The 18897-nt window shown below is 41.4% G+C and overlaps 1 protein-coding gene across 2 annotated transcripts in view; it reads right to left on the bottom strand.

Annotated features, from left to right (window-relative positions):
* LMF1 (lipase maturation factor 1) overlaps nucleotides 1–18897 on the bottom strand; it is a 729514-nt gene that overhangs the window by 26826 nt on the left and 683791 nt on the right. For both annotated transcript variants that reach the window (XM_021006793.2, XM_078152596.1), the window contains one exon: nucleotides 5183–5295. In XM_021006793.2, coding sequence (XP_020862452.1) covers nucleotides 5183–5295 — 113 coding nt within the window. The remainder of the gene's footprint in view (nucleotides 1–5182; nucleotides 5296–18897) is intronic.

Below are 18897 nucleotides of genomic sequence, written 5' to 3'. Positions count from 1 at the left end.
AATTTACAAACGGAAACAGTATTTAACAGATGTAAAGTATCATCATCATTAATCATTATCTTCATCACTGAATCAAATCCAGGTGTTCAAAGTCTCTCCCAGCAACCCCTCTACACCCACCTAGGTTGGTCCCATTCTTCTTTTCCAGCCTCGTCTCCCACATTTGCTCCAGCCAGAATGGACTACTTGCTTTATCTTAATCCTGCCTTTGCTCAGACAGTTCCCTCCTCATGGACGCTATCTTCCCCATCCACGTATCTACCTGAAAAAAATCCTACCCGTCCTTGAAGACCCACTCAAATGCCCCTTGTCTAGGAAGCTTTCTCTGATTTTTGCAGCTGGAAGTGATTCTTCCTTTCCCTATACTAGTAAATAAACACATTGTCATTTACTTATGATATTTATCACCATCTTCTTTGTGTTATTTATATACTTATCTTATTTCCTCTACTGGATTGTGGGCTCCCTACATACAGAGACTGTCTTATACATTGCTGTATCTTCCTTGGCATAACCTAGCATGGCATACCACAGACTGTAGCCACTTACCAAATATTTGGTATGTGAATAAAAACCTTACATCATGGCTTCAACTCTGGGTTCTCAAACTTAAATTTTGAGAAGGGCCACCTTGCCCTTCATTAATTAAAAACCAAATAGATTTCTGGTTCTTCCTGTAACACTTAGAAGATATTTATACCTATACAGCAAAGAAAAGGAGGTCTATATAGTTTCTGCTATGAAAAGCACAGACATGGGTGGTATCAGGTATTGGTGATCTTCAGGTACTTCCTCCCAATCAAGGGTTTAGCTGAAGTGGACCTTGAGTATCAACACGTACATACGTAATGTGGAAGAGTACGTACGGACACAGTGGGATTTCATGGTCCCTGAGAACATGCTGAGGGTTCTTGGAGATATCTCCTAGTACCTGCGTAAATGGAAGGCTCCCATTACAGCTTCCCAGCTAAGGTTCTTAGCCTCCAGGTCCCAAACCTTCCAGGGGATGCTGAGGGAATGCCTTTGCTGATATGCTACTTTTAGGATGTCTATGAATATAGAGCCCCTTGGTATTTTCAGGTGTCTAAGACGTAATGTCAAGATTAAGCCTGGTTTGCATTAAATCTTGTAGTTCCTACCAGAATCTATCAGATAACGGGCCTCAGGTAAGGACTCTGAAGTCTGATGAGCAGTACCACTCCTTGGGAATGGGGGTCAGGGACACTCAAATTCTACACCTTCAAGATAAGAGTCTCAGGAGAAAAAGGCCATAAAAATCAAAAGGGTGCCAGAAAGTGACATCAAATGGCTGCTATTCCCTTGAGATCATAGGGCTGTTTCATGCTTTGCATATTCCAGAGAAGCCAGCATAACCACTGGAAAGAGTAGCAGATTCGCAGTGGAAAAACCTGAGTTTGAATCCTGACTATGCTATTTACCATTTGTAAGTTCTCAGGCAAGTCCCTTCCCCTCCCCTGAGCATGAGCTCTAAGGTCCCTTCCAGTTTGGACATAAGGACACTTAGGTATTGAGCTCTAGGATACTATGGATGGAGATGCCATCTTTTTATGATATCATTCAGTTCACAGAACTGCCAGGGAAGCCTATTCCCTATAGCATATTAGTGTTCTGGGAGACCATATTAAGCCCCCAGCATCAATCCTCAATGGCCTATTTGTCTAAATAACACAGGCCACACTAATCAGGTTTGGGAACTCTCTGTAAACATTATTAAAGTTGTATCCTTCATCAGCAAGGGACATTGCTGACATATCCCAGAGTGGCTTTTCTAGAAATAATTAATAGAAGGCCTGCAAGAATCCACTTGGATTTTAGCCAACACGTCATTATCCAGGTGTAACAGATCTTCTGATTGGAGAACTCAGCAAAGTACAATATTAGCCAGTAATGCAGTTTCAACAATAAATGGGAATTTATGGGCCTTGGTTTTGTTTGTGAGTCTCTTGGCAATGGATTATACACTATGTATCACAGACCTGTAGGCTGTGGGGCTGCCTGGCAAAGGAGGGAAGAGAAGGGCACATTATATGCAATGGTTGTCATTTTCTTTATGAAACACAGGGGAAGAGAGTTTGTTTGCACATTTCTGATTGCTTGTCGTCTCCTCCATTAGATTGTGAGCTCCTTGAGGGCAGGGACTGTCTTTTGCCTCTCTTTGCATCCCCAATGCTTAGCCCATTTCCTGGTACATAGTAGTTGCTTAATAAATGCTTAGTGACTGACATACACACACACACACACACACACACACACACACACACATTCAAGAAATTCAACAGAACAAAGCTATATTTGGTTCATCAATAAGGAGTAAAGTAATGATATGGAATGATAACATTATTCAATTTAGTGTCTCATTGATCATTTTGACTTCACAAGATCATTCATTAATTTGTTCATTCAACCAACATAGACTAGGCACCTACTACTTGAAGGGTCCTATGCTACGTGCTAGAGTTGAATAAAACACATTTCCTGTGCTCATGGGACTCAAACGCTACAAGGAGGCTTATGACACCATAAATCAATAATTATAATACAGAATAGATAAACGCATAAAAAGTGCTACATGACGTCCAAGGAAATCATTTCCTACTAGGGAAGAACATGGAAGGCTTCATGGAGGAAGGAGGATTTAAACGAGGCTTTGAATGACTGGCAGGATTGCAATGGGAGGAGAGGACTGGGGGGTGATTATTCCAGGCTGACCCAAACAAACCCTCATTGTGAAATTATGGTACCTACCATATGGCTAAAGTCCAAATGTTGGTTAATATGTGCAGTAAGGGAAGAATAATTTGTAAAATAATTAATTGTGCTTCTGGTTAGCTATTCCCAAGACAAATTATTTGTTAAAATAAAGAATTTTGCCTCTTCCAGAACTATTAGCACAGGAAAATATATGTGCTGAACCGGGTTTCTTGATATGAAACACAAGCTTGGTGAAACCCAAAACACATTTTCAGTCACTAACAGTGACCAGATCCTTTAAGTATCATTCTTTGGAATAGAAATTATAACAAAACAATTTGTGAATTTGCTAATTGTTCTTTTTTTACTGAGCTTTTAATAGTCAGTCTTTCCTTTGACATCTTTTTCTGTTGGGAAGCAAAGCATAAGATAGAAAGCACCCACATAGCAGCAATCTCACCTCCTAGACATTGCTTCCTGTGTGGGTAATTGATGTTAACTGTCATTATCAAACTTATTTCCTGTAGGACTAATAAACCACTGAACTCTCCTAATCTTATGGGAAAAAGAGCCTGAGGACACATACAACTGGAATAAACAGTGGCACCAGTATCCTTGGCTGTGTATTTTTTCCTGACGTCAGGATCAAATGACTGCCAGGCATGTGATCAGAGAGAATCAAAGCCCAACAGAATGTTAGAACCAGAAGGGGTTTTGAAGACTCCAAAATTCAGGGAGAGAAACTCGCTCAATGTCACAAAATCATAGATTTAGAGCTGGAAGTGGCCTTAGAGGCATCAAAAGCAAGGCTGTCATCATTTTAGAGATGAGGAAAGTGAGGGCTGGAGAAGTTATGCCAAGGCCACAGGGGCATTCTGGGATTTGGACCTATGTCCCTCTGACACCAAACCCTGACCCTTTCCACTGTACGATGTACATGGTATTTAATGGCAGGATCTAAACTTGAACTCTAGTCTCTGGAGTCCTAGTTCAGATATCGAATGTCAACCACTATCAAATGGTTGGCTTCATTACCTCGTGTCCTGTCAAAAAGTCACTATATAGTGAGCTTCCTGGGCCTCATTACTGGGTGGGTAGAATAGAGACCACTCTACTATACTTTCTTCTTCAGTTTTTATATTGAAAGTTTCCTGTCCAAGGGAAGAGATCCACCTCAACATGCATTTCAACTCTACAAGCATTTATTGAATACTTGTGTGCCCAACACTGTACTTGATGCTGGGAGGAAAAGACAGTAATGAGCCAATCCCTCCCCCTCAGTGAGCTGATACTCTACTGTCTGTCAGTCCCATGATAAATGAGTCAGATTCTCTGGTCACTGTGGTGGAGGCAAAGTAAGAGGCAGGTAGGGAGAGAGAAGATGGACAGAGACAGCTGATAGAATGCTGGACTTAGGGTCAGGAAGACCCAGATTTGAATCTGAATCTCAGACACTTACTGGCTGTGTGACCCTGGACAAGTCAGCCCTGGTTTCCCCATCTACGACATGAGGATAATAATAGCCCTACCTCACAGGGTTGTTGGAAGGATCAAATGAAAAAAATGCTTATATAAAACCAATGGGTTTGGACTTGGCTTGGAGTCCTGGTACTTATCTCTGCTCTCTAATGGAAGGTCTGGGACGATGTGATCTCTAGTGTCCACTCCAGTTCTACTGTCTATGAATCTACATGATTTATTTATTTATTAAAGTGGATGGGTAATGAGGTCATACTCTGAGTGTTTTCAATGAGAGGTGCTCTAAATCACTTTTAAATTACTCTGGAACTGATGGTAGAGTTGTTGAATTATGACACAGACATGCATTTTCTGGCAAAATTCTGTCTTCAAGGAGATCTGTCTTCAAGTTTTGAAGGGCTGTCATACAGAAGGATGAGACTTATTCTATTTGGTCCCAATAGAGGAGAACCAGGAAGGAGACAGATTTCAGTTTGAAGTAAAGAAAACCTTCCTGTGGAGAGGGAGTTTTTCCTAAGTCCCTACCAACTCTGAATTGGCCATTCTCTCCTGCACTGTAGCTTTCTGAGTGTTTTCCTCCAAGCAGAGATGGTTCTCCTCACTAAGCAACCAGATAGGAGAAAGACAAAAAGGAGAACTCCTCTGTGTTCATTCTGTTTCTCAGCATCTCCATTCAAAGGTTTTAGCTCAAAAAGGCCAATATTTGATTATAGTCTATGTGGAGGTTATCTACGGATCTCGATCTTCTGTACTCTCTGCCTCCTATTATGACTGAGTACCCTCAACAGCACCCACCATTCAGCACCTTGTACTGAGAGTTGGGAAAAGGATGGGAAAAGGCACCTTTCTGGCCTTTGAACAGACAATATAGATAGAAACGCATTCACTGGTGTGAACGATGAAGTCCTCTGGAAAATAAACCCTGATCAATCCATTCTGAGAATCTAATGTGAAATTTGGAAGGCCCCTGTCTTGCTGAGAAGTCTCTTACCTGGGGGGGTCCTTGCCCTTGAATGGATTGAATGAAATCAGGGACAGGGCTTCTGGGTCGTTGGCTAAGAGTTTTCCTGCCAGGTGGAATATCCATTCATTTTGCTCATAGGTCTGTTGGGAAGGAAACACATAAAAGCCATCAGTCTTAGTTGGCTGAAGACTACACAATCACCAGCCTCACTATCAGCCTCACTGTACTAGCAAAATTCAGGGTGCCTTCAATTTATCAGCAAGATTTCCCACAAAAGTCCCATATAGGTCACCCAGATGGTATGCGGCTCAAGTACCAACTCTATAAAAAGGAGGCAAGGGGATGGGAATAATCATTTATATGCCAGGCACTGTCCTAAGCACCTCACAAATATTACCTCGTTTGATCCTCAGAAATAACCTCGCTGTTATGACACTCATTTTACATTTTACATTAAGGAAGCTGAGGCAGACAGAGGTTAAGTGACTTGCCTAGGGCCACACAGACAGTCAGTGTCTGAGGTCCAATTTGAACTCAGGTCTTTCTGATTCCAGACCTAACACCAAACCTTCCCTGAGTCCTCTGTCATCCCTGTCCTCCTCTGATCACAAAGACTCCATCTATTTCCCCTGCTTTATTTCAGGTACCATTTAGGGGTCTATCACATAAAGCCTTGTGCTGTGGCTAGGGAGATCTAAGGACAGAGAAGACATGGTCTCTGACCTCAAGGTGCTATGGTTTTAAGAGAAAGGATTCTAGTTTGTATTATTTGTATTTATCTATGTTTGCATTTATCTAGTTTGTATTCATTTATGTACATGTGTTCTATCTTCCACTTAGGGGGAGGCAAAGAGGGCAGTGTCCAGAGCTATGATATCGGTGACATAGGGATCTCTCTACCAACGCAGATCAACGACTGTTCTGCAACTTCTAGTATTGGAGAGTTGTCTGGAAAACTGGGAGGTTAAGTCCATTCTTCAAGGGCAAGGACTCTGGTTCTTCTATCACTTTGGTATGCCCTGCTCTCTTCTCTTTCCTTGTCCATTTCCCAATTGCCAAGGACCTAGCAGAGGACTCCACATGTAGTAGCTCTACCCATGTCCTTGATGAATGGGATGCTCTAGGTTGGGGAAACTTAAATCATCTCAAAATCATCCTCATGGTGCTTAATAACTCCAGCTCTACTGTAGATGAGGAAAAGGAATGATTTAACCTTTTCACATAATACCATCTGGCACCATGAAGGTATGTGCTGGCAATGTGGTGGCCCCGTGGGTTGACATATCCCAGGCTTAATTTCCTTCAGGATGTGGTTAAGACTCATCTGTTACTTTCAGTAGCTGTCTCCCAGAAGAAGTGAATGGACTAAACTGTGGTCAGAAGAGCTGGCTTCTAGTCCTGATTGTGGACAGTTCATTCATACTCTTTGGTGTTCATTTTCTCTATCAGTTAAATAGGAGGAACATTTCTGGACCTCACAGGATTAGATAAGGAAAAATGGGATGGTACTTATAAAGGGAATGGGGGCTTTTCAGAGGAAATGAGGGATATAAGTCATACATGTTATGATGATTCTGTGGATCAAGGATGTTACAATAAGAGACAGTGTGATGTGGCTGACACAGTGCTAGACTGACAGATAGGAAACCCAAATTCTAGACTGGAATCTGCCACTGCCACACTTTGTGACTATAAGCAAATCCCCTTCCCTCTGCCCTTCAATTTTCTCTTCTGTAAAATGATTAGATGGTCTCCATAATCTCCTCCAGCTCTGATATTCTTTAGGTTCTAATCTTTGCCAAGAGAATCACTCCAGAGGTCCTATCACGTTAAGCAAGGCAGGACAACCTCTGGGTGTGTGTGTAGGGTGGACAGACAAATCTCCAGTGTCAAGCTACCAGACAGCATTCTTAGTAGGATTATACTGCTCCTCCTACACACTGAGAAAATACCCCCCCCAATCTCATTGAACATACAGACTCCTGGATCTCTGGTCATACCCTGAAGCTGCGTGATAATTTATCTGTTCATTCAGTAACCATTTATTAAGCACCTACAACGTACAAATCACTGTTGCGTTGAAATGTACCTCAGGTAAAAGCCCCAGACGTTGCAATTTCCCCACAAAATGTCCCCCTTTTCCCAAATTATTTTTGCAAGTAAACAGCAGGGGACACTGTGGGAGAGCTAAACCCCGCAGCTGTACCTGCAGACTGTAACTAATCTAGAACATCAATTATGACAAGGGTTTACTCGGCAAATCTTTCATAATGGCAGAGTTTGTTTTTCTTTGTTGCTATGGGAAACAGAAAGAGAAGTGAGCGGAAGTTGCCAAAGGCTGAGGAGAGAGCAGCTCACAAACCAGCAGATCTGCTACCAGCTTTGGCCGACATTCTGCGTGAGATCGGACATGTTCCTTCCTGCCAAGTTTGGGGTTTTCAAAGTAGCTCTCGCTCAATCTGCTATTTCAGTATTTCTATTGGGTCAGGTGGATGTGTTTAGCTGCTGATTAGTGACTGTGTCTATCCCAACAGCACAGGCTGGGGAGGAAAATTTCTCCTTTTTGTTTGAACTGGGACTTTGGTGGAGTGTGGAAGAAAGCTGCGTTGCTAATAACGATAACAGTAACAACAAAGATGACACACTTGTTCTATGGCACTTTACAAGTTTATAAGACACCTTCTTCCCCAAAGTCCTGTGAAGGAGATGGTACAAGTATGACTACCCTCATTTTATAGATAAGCAAACTGAGACCCAGATAGGGAAAGCAACCTGCCCATGATCACATAACTAGTAGATGGGAAAACCAGAATTTGGACTAAGGTCTTCTAACTTCAAACCCAATGCCTTCCACTAGAACTCTGAGGAAACTATGGTGACATTAATGCCTCTCTCTATCATCACTTGTTCCCCCATTGCTCCCCCTGTTCCACACACACACACACACACACACACACATGCACACTACACAGAGGAACTATGTTGAGAAGGTTGTTTTTTTCCTGCATGGCGGAATGGAGACAGCAGTGAACTTAGAGTCAGAAGACATAGGCTTAAGCCCAGACTTTACCAGCATGTGACTTTGGGCAAATCCCTTCTCTCTAGGCCTTAGTCTCCTTCTTTGTAAAATGAGGGCACTAGATTAGATTTTGTTTGAGGTACCCTTCTCTTTTGGGCCTTATTTTGCTCTGCTGAAGAGCTTGGACTAGCTGATCTCTAAGATCCCTTCAAGCTAGAAATCCTATGATCTATGATCCCACGTGGCCACTGGACCTTGTACAATTAATTGGTTGACACCAAAAAGATCTGAATGAGAAAAGTAAAGTAATAGTTAATAAGCACCACTAAAGGGTCCTGGTTCCCAAGAGCAAAGAAGCATTTTTAGTAGGTCATATAATATACAAGTGCTGTGAATTAGCTGCCATTTGACTGATGTGTAGTCCTGGCCTGGCTTGCCAGAGGAGGTAAGGATGCCAGGCACATGTGGTGATAGCCGGCCACCTGGCAGGAGTGCTACAGGCAGTACCGTTATGCATGGTGAAGCAAACTGCACATTTTTGTGGGGTTTTAAATAACACAATGGCAAAGAGTAGCAGAGGCATGAGCTCCAGGGCTGCTAGCTCAGAGATAGGGGTGGGTTATGCTTAGCAGTGGCACGGGAGAGGGATGAAGATGCCAGCCATGAGACCCCAGGCTTATTCAATTGAGTTAGCCCTTGGAAAATAAACAAGATGATCACTCTAGCAGGTTTTAAGCCCAGCAAAAGGATACTCCTGGAAGCAGTCTTTGGTAGGGAAAAAGAAAACTGGACTTAGTGCTCAAGAACCCAGGTTCTGGCAGTATGGAACTTGGACAAGTCACTCCCCTTTCCAGGCTCCTATTCCTTCTCTACAAAACTGGAGATCTGGACTAGATATCCGAGGTCCCTCAAAAATATGATGCTCTATGATTTGTACCTGGATGAGGGAGAGAAGTCATCAAGCTTCTATAAGAATGCTTTGTTATTATTTTTTAACAGTCTTGCATACAAAAAAATCAAAACTCCCCAGAGAAATGAATGAATGAAAAGCAGACCACAGGGAAGGGATCAATCAAACCATTACTGACAATGATGTATGCCTTTAAGGCTGAGGTCTGAATCATCTCCTGTGATATGCAGGGAACTTGGCATCCAGTCGGGGAAAAGGAGGAGGAATTGTTAAGTGATTGTGCTTCTACGTGAGGAAGTCCTCGGGTCAGTTAATGGAGACTCTGAGATTTCTTTTCACTTGAACTCATGCTACAAGGGTCCCAGGATCACAGAAAGATAGGAGTCTGTGCTCTTTGTTTTCTGTTTAGGAACTGATAGACAAGTTCTTTGTGCCTAGGCTGAGTGGCCTGAGTTCAAGTCCTGACTATCACTTTCTATGTGACCTTCCCTTCTTTGAGCTTTCTCAGTTTTCTTTTCTGTAAAAGGAGAAAGTTAGACTGGATGACCTCCAGGATCCCTTTTCGTTTAGACATTCTGTGGCTTAAGGTCTAGTAAAGCATCATTCATTTATTTCCTTAAATGCTAACTATATCTTAAGAGTAAAGAGGGGATAAAATGTCTAATAGCTGAATCACTGAATCCATCACCACACATCGATTAAGTACACCTATGTGCCAAGCACTGGCAATACAAACACAAAGAATGAGAGAATCCCTACTCTCAAGGAGCTTACACTCTAACGGGAGATAATAAGTAATAAAGGATAAGAATAATAAGATATATAAATATATGTAGAAGTTCCTGATTTCTGGTCCGATTAACAGATCAATGCGAAGAACAAATTCCTTCCTTGGCACCTGTAAAATAATCCCAGAATCTTTGGGTGTGAAGAGATAATAGGTAAACCACAACAGTATGGTACAGTAGAGGGGTTCTGTGGATAGACTTTGGGAGGTGAAGTGGGAACCTAGATGGGAAACGAAAGTTAAGTATTTTCACTAGCCTCTAACTGAAATTTAGCATTGCCTTAAATTATTAATTTAAAAAAGTTATTCTGAGAAGGGGTCTGTCCGTTCAGTAGACTGCTAAAGGGGTTCATGTTCCCCAAAAATGAGGAGCTCTTGATACAGTGGAAGGTGTCAGGAGATGACGGTTAAATGTCCAGTTGACTAAACTCTGTGACTGAGGACAAATCATTGAGCCTCTTGAACCTTAGCTTTTCCATCTATAAAATAATCCTTGCATTACTGGCCTCTTAAAGCTATTGAGAGGGTTGCTTTGTAAAGCTTAAAGCACCATATAAATATGAGTTTGTTGCTGACATGCCTTTAGGAATCACTAGTTTTCTTTAAGACTTGGTCCAAGTACTGCCCTCTACAGGAAGCCTTTCCTGAGCCTCCCACCTGCTACTCACCCCCCTCTTCCCCTCCTTCTCTGGCTACCTTGTCATCTGTTTTCTCTCTTGTTAGAATGTAAGATCCTTGATGGCAGGGACTATTGTACTTTTGGTTTTGTATCTCCAGTGCTCACCATAGCACCTGGCACACAGCAGACACTAAATAAAGGCTTGTCAATTGATTGTTGTTCTATTATCGAAAATTATTGTCATCTCAGTCAAGGCTGCTCCCATTGCTGCTACACCCTGCCTAGTGGACCACAACACTGGCATGTCAGGGAAGAGCTAGACCACTCTGCACTGTATTCCCTAGGGCCACTGCTCCTTTGACCTTCTTACCACATCCCCCTCCTTTTCCTGGATTTTGATCTGGTCAGCACTAGTATTCCCTCTGGAAAGCCATATAAATTGACTTCCATATTATTCCAGTCTTCATCCCTGTGACTTCCTATAAGGGGTGGGGAACCTAAGGCCTTAAAGCCACATGTGGCCTTCTAGGTTCTCAAGTGTGGACCTTTGACTGAATCCATACTTCACAGAACATCCCAAAGGGCCCGTGGATTTTCAATAAACTGTATTAGGCAGTTTCTGGAGAACAGAAAGGGAGAGTTTCTGAAGTGTAGTACAGGGAGTGGGGGAACAGTTTGGGATGTGTTTATGTGTAGGGGATTGTAGGTATTGGATGCTTCCTGGTTATGCAGCTGTTCTACTGTTAGACTCTAGACAAGTGACTGTCTCTTCTTTGCCTAAGTTGGCCTACTTGCTACCTTTCAACCCCTCTTCCCCTTCCCATTTATTAGAATGAAATGAACTTTTATGAAGGAGAGTGTTGAAATAAATGTCTAGGCCAGGGATGGGGAACCTGCAACCTTGAGGCCACGTGTGGCCTTCTAGGTCCTTGGGTGAAGCTTTTTGACTGAATCTGAGTTTCACAGAACAAATCCTTTCATTAAGGAGATTTGTTCTGTGAATTACGGATTCAGTCAGAAGGCCACGCTTGAGGACCTAGAGGGCCACATGTGGCCTTGAGGCTGCAGGTTCCCCACCCTTGGACCAAAATATCATTCCCTGGTCACACTCCTCTGTATCTGTTTCCTCCTCTGTTAAAATGTAAGCCCCTTGATGGTAGGGACCTCTTAGTTTTGGCATTTGTATCCACAGTGCTTGACACATAATAAATGCTTAGTAAATACTTTTTAATGAATTCATTAAAATCAGATACAAATGATTCCTGGACGAGATTTTGTTGTTATTCATTCTTTCCCGACTCTTTGTGACCCCACAGACCTTATCACACTAACACTGTCCATGGGGTTTTCTTGGCAAGGATACTGGAATGGTTTGCCATTCCCTTCTCCAGTGGATTAAGGTAAGCAGAGGTTCAGTGATTCACCCAGGTTCACAAAGCTAGCAAGTGTCTGAGGCTGGATTTGAACTCAAGTCTCCCTGACTCATATACATCTATAGAGACCCAGTGCTCTGTCCACTGAGCCACTTGGCCACCTTTCTGGGACACGATGTTATTCTTTGACATGTTATGTTCCCAAGATTATCACATAGGTGATACAGTAACTGCTGCTTATATCTGAAAAAAATGTTTGGGTGCATGCTTATCTTCTGTAGGCTCACTGAAAGCATCACTGGTCCAGTTCCAGTAGCAGATAGGATAATACAAAGCTCCTCTTGGTACTTCATGTGGTATCCTGGTACACAGGATTCTGGTTTCTTCTGCTAGGACTCTGTGTTTAAAAAAGGGTTTTCTTTCAGACAGCTGGAGATGATGAATATTTGGTATAATAACCATACCAATCTATTTAAAAAGTTGTTTTTAGGCTTGTTTTTTTTTTAATCAAAATCATGTCTGGATGATTGTGGATAACATTTTAGTCTATGATAATGCTATGAACCTAGGACAGTTTATTTGCTGAGGTTATCAAAGATATTTTGAGATCTGAATTTGCAGTGTGGAAATTTCTTGTCTGTCAGTCCCTGAAAAACAGGGAGCTTCTGCGATATAATTCTAGCTAAGTGCTAATTATTTGCAACCTGCAGTGATGTCCTGCACAGTTGCTACTGTTTCCTTGCATGATTGATATTGGTCCTCTCTGGACTCCTTACGGATAAACCTTCTGTAATCTCTGGTGGGGATGACCTGGTCCTGAATGCCATCATAAACTCTCTCATAAAGAAACCCACTTCTAGCAGGTGAGAGAACAGGATTTGGAGTCAGAAGCCTTCAGTATCCTTAGCTTTTAGCACACTACCTGGAACATAGTAGATGCTTCATAAATGTTTATTGATTGATTCTTGTTATCATTTTACCAGTAAACTACACATAGAATGACGGACAAGTTTTTAAAGTACCATCTCTCTCATGAGTGTTTAACTCTCATCAGTATTACTCACGGACCTTGATTATAATGTTCCTTTGTAAATGTCTTTACTTCTTTTAGATTCTGAATCTCTTTCTGGTGTATGTACATGGCTTCTCTGCTTTAAGCTACCTTTCCATCACCTTTGAAACTACTGCCATGACTACTTCAGGTTTGGGGACTCATTCCAGTTATTGCCGCCTTTCACAGAGAACAAGTATGGAGTTGCCTGACACCTCTGGGACTTTTCCCAACAATCAGAAGGGAAGAATTTTTTTGTTTTTGTATCCTCAGCCTTACATACATGAAACACTTGTACTGAGCTGGAAGAAACCTTTTGCTGGAAGAAAGCAGATGTGGCCTTTTTGGATGCCTGTGAAAAGCCCTTTTCGTCTAATGTTCCCCTTCTCCTAGGACACAGGCAGAGTAATATAGTGGGTAGGGCTTGGGACTGAAGTAGGACCACCTAGGTTTGAGTATTTTTCTAGGTGACTACGGCTGAGTCACTGCCTCTCTGAGCCTCAGGCTCATCCTCAAATGGGGATAGTAGTTGTTTGTTTACACTACCTAATATGAAAAATTGTTGTGACTAAAGCACTTAATAAAGCATAAAGAGCTCTAGAAACATGGGTTATCATTACTTTTGTTAAGGGAGACATGCGTCATATTACCTAGCTCTCCAGCTCTGCCATCCTACTTCAGAAATACACTCCCAACAGAAGCCAGATATAGACAGAATAAGGGTAGGTGTGAATGAAGAATATAATAATAGTTTATTTCTGAACTATTATGATCTTAAATGCCACTGATTACTGGTAAGTAATCAAGTGGTTCTCACAAATCAGTCACATTCAAGAAGCAAATTCCTGAGTTATTAAAAATTAGGACTCAAAGATATCCATAATAGCCATGACAGGCTTTGGGTCTACTGATTTTGATAGGCATGCATCTCTCAAGGGCATAATCCTGTGAGTTTACTCCAACTCTCTCACAGGGTAGAATCTTTAGAGAAAATTCTCTGTGACTAAATGTTGGGCATTTGCTGGCAGGTGATAAAATGTCAAAGTCACCTGTGAGGAGCAAAAAAAGGATGGCAGCCATCTTCCCCCAACTGTGTAAGCTGACAGCAGCTTGTCAGCAGCTGGTTAAAAGGCAAAGCTTCAAGGGATCACCCTTCCTCTCAATCACTACTCTGACTGAAACAAAGGCCTTTTAAACATGGTCAATGAATCTTAAACATAAAGAGCATGTCTACAACTTTACACTATTCAAGCTTAAAACAGCACTAAGATTTTTTGGATACCTTATATTAAGAAGAATGTAATTTTCATATTTACAGTATAACCTTCATTAAGCAATCCTAGCATGGGCCAGACAAAATTTCTTTCTTTGTAAAACAAGGGAGTTGAACCACTTTCAATTATGCTCTATGTCTCTGATTCTAAATGCCATTATCTCCTGTCTCCAGACATTTGCATCATAAAGGCTTAGGTAAGATCCATAGAAGGTCAGACGTTAAAGGACCTGCAGAGGTCACTGAACCCAGCCCATGCCTAAGCAGGAAACTCCTCTACACCACTCGCAAAATGTCAAGCAGCCTCTGCCTAAAGATTTCTAATGATGAGGAACTCATTACCTCTCCAGGCAGCCTATTCCACTTTTGGATAGATCTAATAGTTAGGAAGGCTTGAAATCTGTCACCCTAACTTCCACCAACTCCTCCGAGTTCTGCCCTCTGGGCTTTGTAAATCAGGACTAATCGCTTTCACATGACAGTCCTTCCAACATTTGAAGACAGCTATCATATCACCCCCTACATCTTCTCACCCCCAGACTACACACCCACAATTTCTTCCACCAATCATCCTGTGGCACGTGCTAGTTACCTTTCTCTGGATATGGTCCAGTCTGTCCTTCCTAAAATATGGAACCCAGACAGAACACAATCTTCCAAATCTGCTCTGGGTTGGGCACCAGAAGCAGCTGACAGAAGGCAAGAGAGCCAGAACATTGGCAATATAGTATAGATAAGACTCTCGTTCAGAGAACAATCTGTACCAGAAAAAGCAGTTTTCTTATGTGATATGGATTCTTTTTTTTTTTTAAGCAGCTCCTGACCTTCTGACCCCAGGGAGAATCAGTGATCTCGGAATGAGTGGCTTCATCTAGACCTACTGTCTCTCTTCTTTCAAACTGTGTGAAAAGCTGGCTACAGGCACAATCTTTGCTGCCTGCTAGGAGAGGGATAAGCATACCTAATGCAGATTAAATGAAATTCCATTGAGGGATAAATAAAAAACCATGGCCCAAGGGAACCTGTTATGTCACTGCAGAAGAATCTCAAAAACAACTGACAGAAAATACCACTAGCAAAACACCAGGGAGAAAAGCAGAGCTTAGACTCATAGAAACTTTTGAACTCTTACTACATTACTGAAGGATGTCTTATGCCTGTGGTTTAGGTCACTAGCCTTTTGTGCCTCTAGTGAGTGGCCTGCATTCAGAAAACATTACCTACTGGCTATCACTAGGAAAAATGAAGTGATATTTCAGGGAGAGCAAATACTTAGTCTAAAATTGGGCTCAAGGGGAGACGACCATTTATTTGGTTCTACCAATCAAATATAGTTTTCAGAACTGATACCTGACAGCCGCAGGTCACAGTTTTCTTACATAGCACTGTATATAACAACATTTTACTCATTCTAAGCAGGATAGCCATTTCCTCCCATCCCTGCCACTGACAGACATCAATTTCACAGAATCTCAGAACTGCAAGATTCCCATAGGCCATTTAATTTAATTCTTGCCCTTCCACCTCTCCAAGTGGCTAACCAGCTTCTAACTGAAGACCTTCCCATACACAGCCCTTTAAATATCTGAACACACTGATCAAGTTCTCCCCAAGTCTTCTCTTCTCCAAAGGCAACATTCCCAGTTTCTTTAATGGATTCTTGCATGGCAAGAATTTCAGAGTCCCTCACAATCAATGCTGGTAATCTTTCCTTAGAAGTCAATGTCATTGCTTCAGTGAAGTACTCAGAACTAAATATAGTAATATTTAAGAGATGGTCTGACCAGGACAGACTGTTGCAGCAGAAATATCAATCACCTCTCTCATTCTGCCTTCTGCCTTTAGCAATATTGCCTAAGCCTTTATGATTTCTAGTGCCACATCAGATTTTTTTGGTTCATGAATTGTACTCTAGCCATACTTTCTCCATTCTGTACTTGTACAACTGGTTTTTTAAACCAAAGTGCAGGACTATGCATTTATCTCTATTGTATTTCAGGCCCACTGTTCTGGCCTTTTGGGCAAGGGTCTTCTCTGGATTCTGATTCTGCCATCTAATTCTTCTCCAGAAGATTATGCTCACTATTATCTCTGCTCTCTCTGTCTCCTTCCCTACTGCCTACAAACTTGCCCAAATCTCACTCATCCTTAAAAACAAACAAAAAACCCAAACATCCTTTGCTTATATTAGGCCTATATCTCTCCTCTCTTCTTAGCTAAACTGGTGAAAAAGAGGCACTATATTCAATACCTATCATTACTCTCCCCTACTTCTAAATTCTCTGCCGTCTGGTTTCTGGTACCATCATTCAAATGAAGCTGCTTTTCCCAAATTACCAATGAATCTGTAGCTGCCAAATGGAATTGCCTTCTTCTTACTGTTCATTTTTCCTCACCCTTTTCTCCTGGATAGCCTGTCCTCTCATGTGTGTGTGAGACAGAGAGAAGAGACATACTATTCTTTCGTGGTTCTCCTTCTCCTGTCTGACCACTCCTCTTATTCTCTTTCCTCTAAACCTCTATCCATACTCACTAACTATGGCTGCCTCCAAGACTCTGTCTCAGGCCCTTTTTTCTTTTCTCTCTGTACCTTCTTCCTTGGTGATCTGATCAGTTCCCATGGGTTCAATTGCTATTTCGATGCAGATTATTCCTATATTTATAAATGAATGAGTGAAAAGAACATTTATTGAGCACTCACTATGTGCAAAACATTATTTTTAGACTGGGAGATAAAAACAGAAAAGTAAGATAGTCCCTGTGCTCAGAGGACTCACATTCTAATGGGGGAGACCACAAATATTGAAATTTCAGCTACAAGTCAGATGGAAAGGTCTTCAGGGTTCAGTGGTAAAGTAGATGATAATGATGTCTTTTCTTTAATGTCATTTCCACTCATAAAAATCACATCAGGTTCGGATGTTGAACCATTTGTTGATGCTAAGGACTTTGTTGGTGAGAACTTTCTTTTCTGGGTCTTCTACAGCGGTGGTTATAATACCAGCAGAAGCAATTGCCAGGCTGATCTTTCCCCTTCCTCGACATCCCCATCCCCTGCTGCTAGAGTTTTCCCCTCTTAGCTTACTTTTCATTTACTCTCCATATATCATATATTTATCAATGTATTTACTTGCTGTCTTCCAAATTAGAATGGGAGTTCCTTGAGGGCAGGGACTGTTTTTGGCCTTTCTTTATGTCACCAGCACTTAGTACACTGCCTGGCATCTATTGCTTAATAGAGTTAACTGCTGATTCACTGATTGATCCAAAACTAAACAACCTTGATATTTCATTCATATGTTAATACAAAGTTATATGCCTTTTATTTGAATGCATTCAATGACAGGCAAATACACTCAACAGGAACTAAGAGGAATAGTAGGTAGAAACCCGGCCTTTGAGGAAGGAAGACATGGGCTTAGGTTCTGCTTCTGACCCAAACTGGCTCGTCCAAGTAACTTAACGTCTCAGTGATTCAGGCAACTTTTTATGCCGATAAATTGTTGATCTGTATTGGTACAAGGAGTTTCCCTACCGGGAGTTCTCTATATCCGTAAAAATCACAGTTCCAGATACTCCCCTTTCCCCATTGCATGCCAAAAATAAATACCTACATACATACATACAAAAATAAAACATGGTATCCACCACTGGATATAATATTACAGATTTGGTCTGATCAGGGCAAAGTATAGTGGGACTGTCCTGGACTTAGAATTCTACTGATGCAATTCAATAGAGTAAATATTTATTAACTGCCTCCTACATGTGCAAGCAATCTAAAATCACCTTATGAATGTTTCAGAATGGCTAGAACTTTGACAAAACAGAATTTCAAATGGAAATTTCAGCTACTTTTATTGTTCTGAGAAAATACAGCCTGGGGTATTAAAAATAGGTAAGGGATGAATAGGCCTTCAAAACAATAATATTTCATTGCTATAAAATAATTCTTGACTAATTCTACTGTAACAATCACTGTAGTACATACAGTGATGGAAACTCAAAAGTGATAATCACATTCAACACTGCTTCATAGTACCCTCTGTCATATATGACATCTCTTCCCACTTTTAGCTAATATGATATTTTAATTAACAAGGGGAAACCCTTACGAGAGGCTTTCTCTGAATTAGACTAGTAGGTTGATAACACCAAGTTTAGCAGTTGGGGTGGCCAGAGAATTGTTGCTTCCCTTACTTTATGGTTCTGCTGAGCCAATAGGATGGGCAGCTGAAGGATAAACGCTAGAGAGTGTTCTTAAAGGTTCTGTTGTTAAGTCACTGTACACATACACATACACACATGTATAACCTTTGCAGGTAGGTGATCCACATGTTGAGGTGACACCAACCTGCCTATGTTTTGGGCCACTTACAGAGGCCTCAGTTATAGTGGCAGGAGCTCATCTTGACCCATAGTTCGATAGTTCCTGTCAAAGAACAACTTTTGTGGTAAAAAGGAGCAAATTACATGTGGAAATTTGTTTTGCATGACTTTAAATAGGGAAAAGGGCAGAATTTGGAACTGAAAATATAACAAAGGTGAACAATTTTTTTTTAAAAAAAGTAGGTACAGAGAAGTATTTAGAATACACTTTTGTTTGGCTTATACATCTTCACCCAAATACGGATGGAGATAGTTGAAACAAGTTTTAAGACATTATCTATTAGTAAGGGCTGTAGAACTGCATGTCAAGTGATTAAATTA

The sequence above is a fragment of the Phascolarctos cinereus genome, unplaced genomic scaffold, assembly GCF_003287225.1.
Source record: "Phascolarctos cinereus isolate Bilbo 61053 unplaced genomic scaffold, phaCin_HiC Scaffold_4;HRSCAF=312, whole genome shotgun sequence".
NCBI classification, from domain to species: domain Eukaryota; kingdom Metazoa; phylum Chordata; class Mammalia; order Diprotodontia; family Phascolarctidae; genus Phascolarctos; species Phascolarctos cinereus.
The sequence above is the reverse complement of the archived record's forward strand: the minus strand, read 5'-3'. Positions and strand labels throughout refer to the sequence as shown.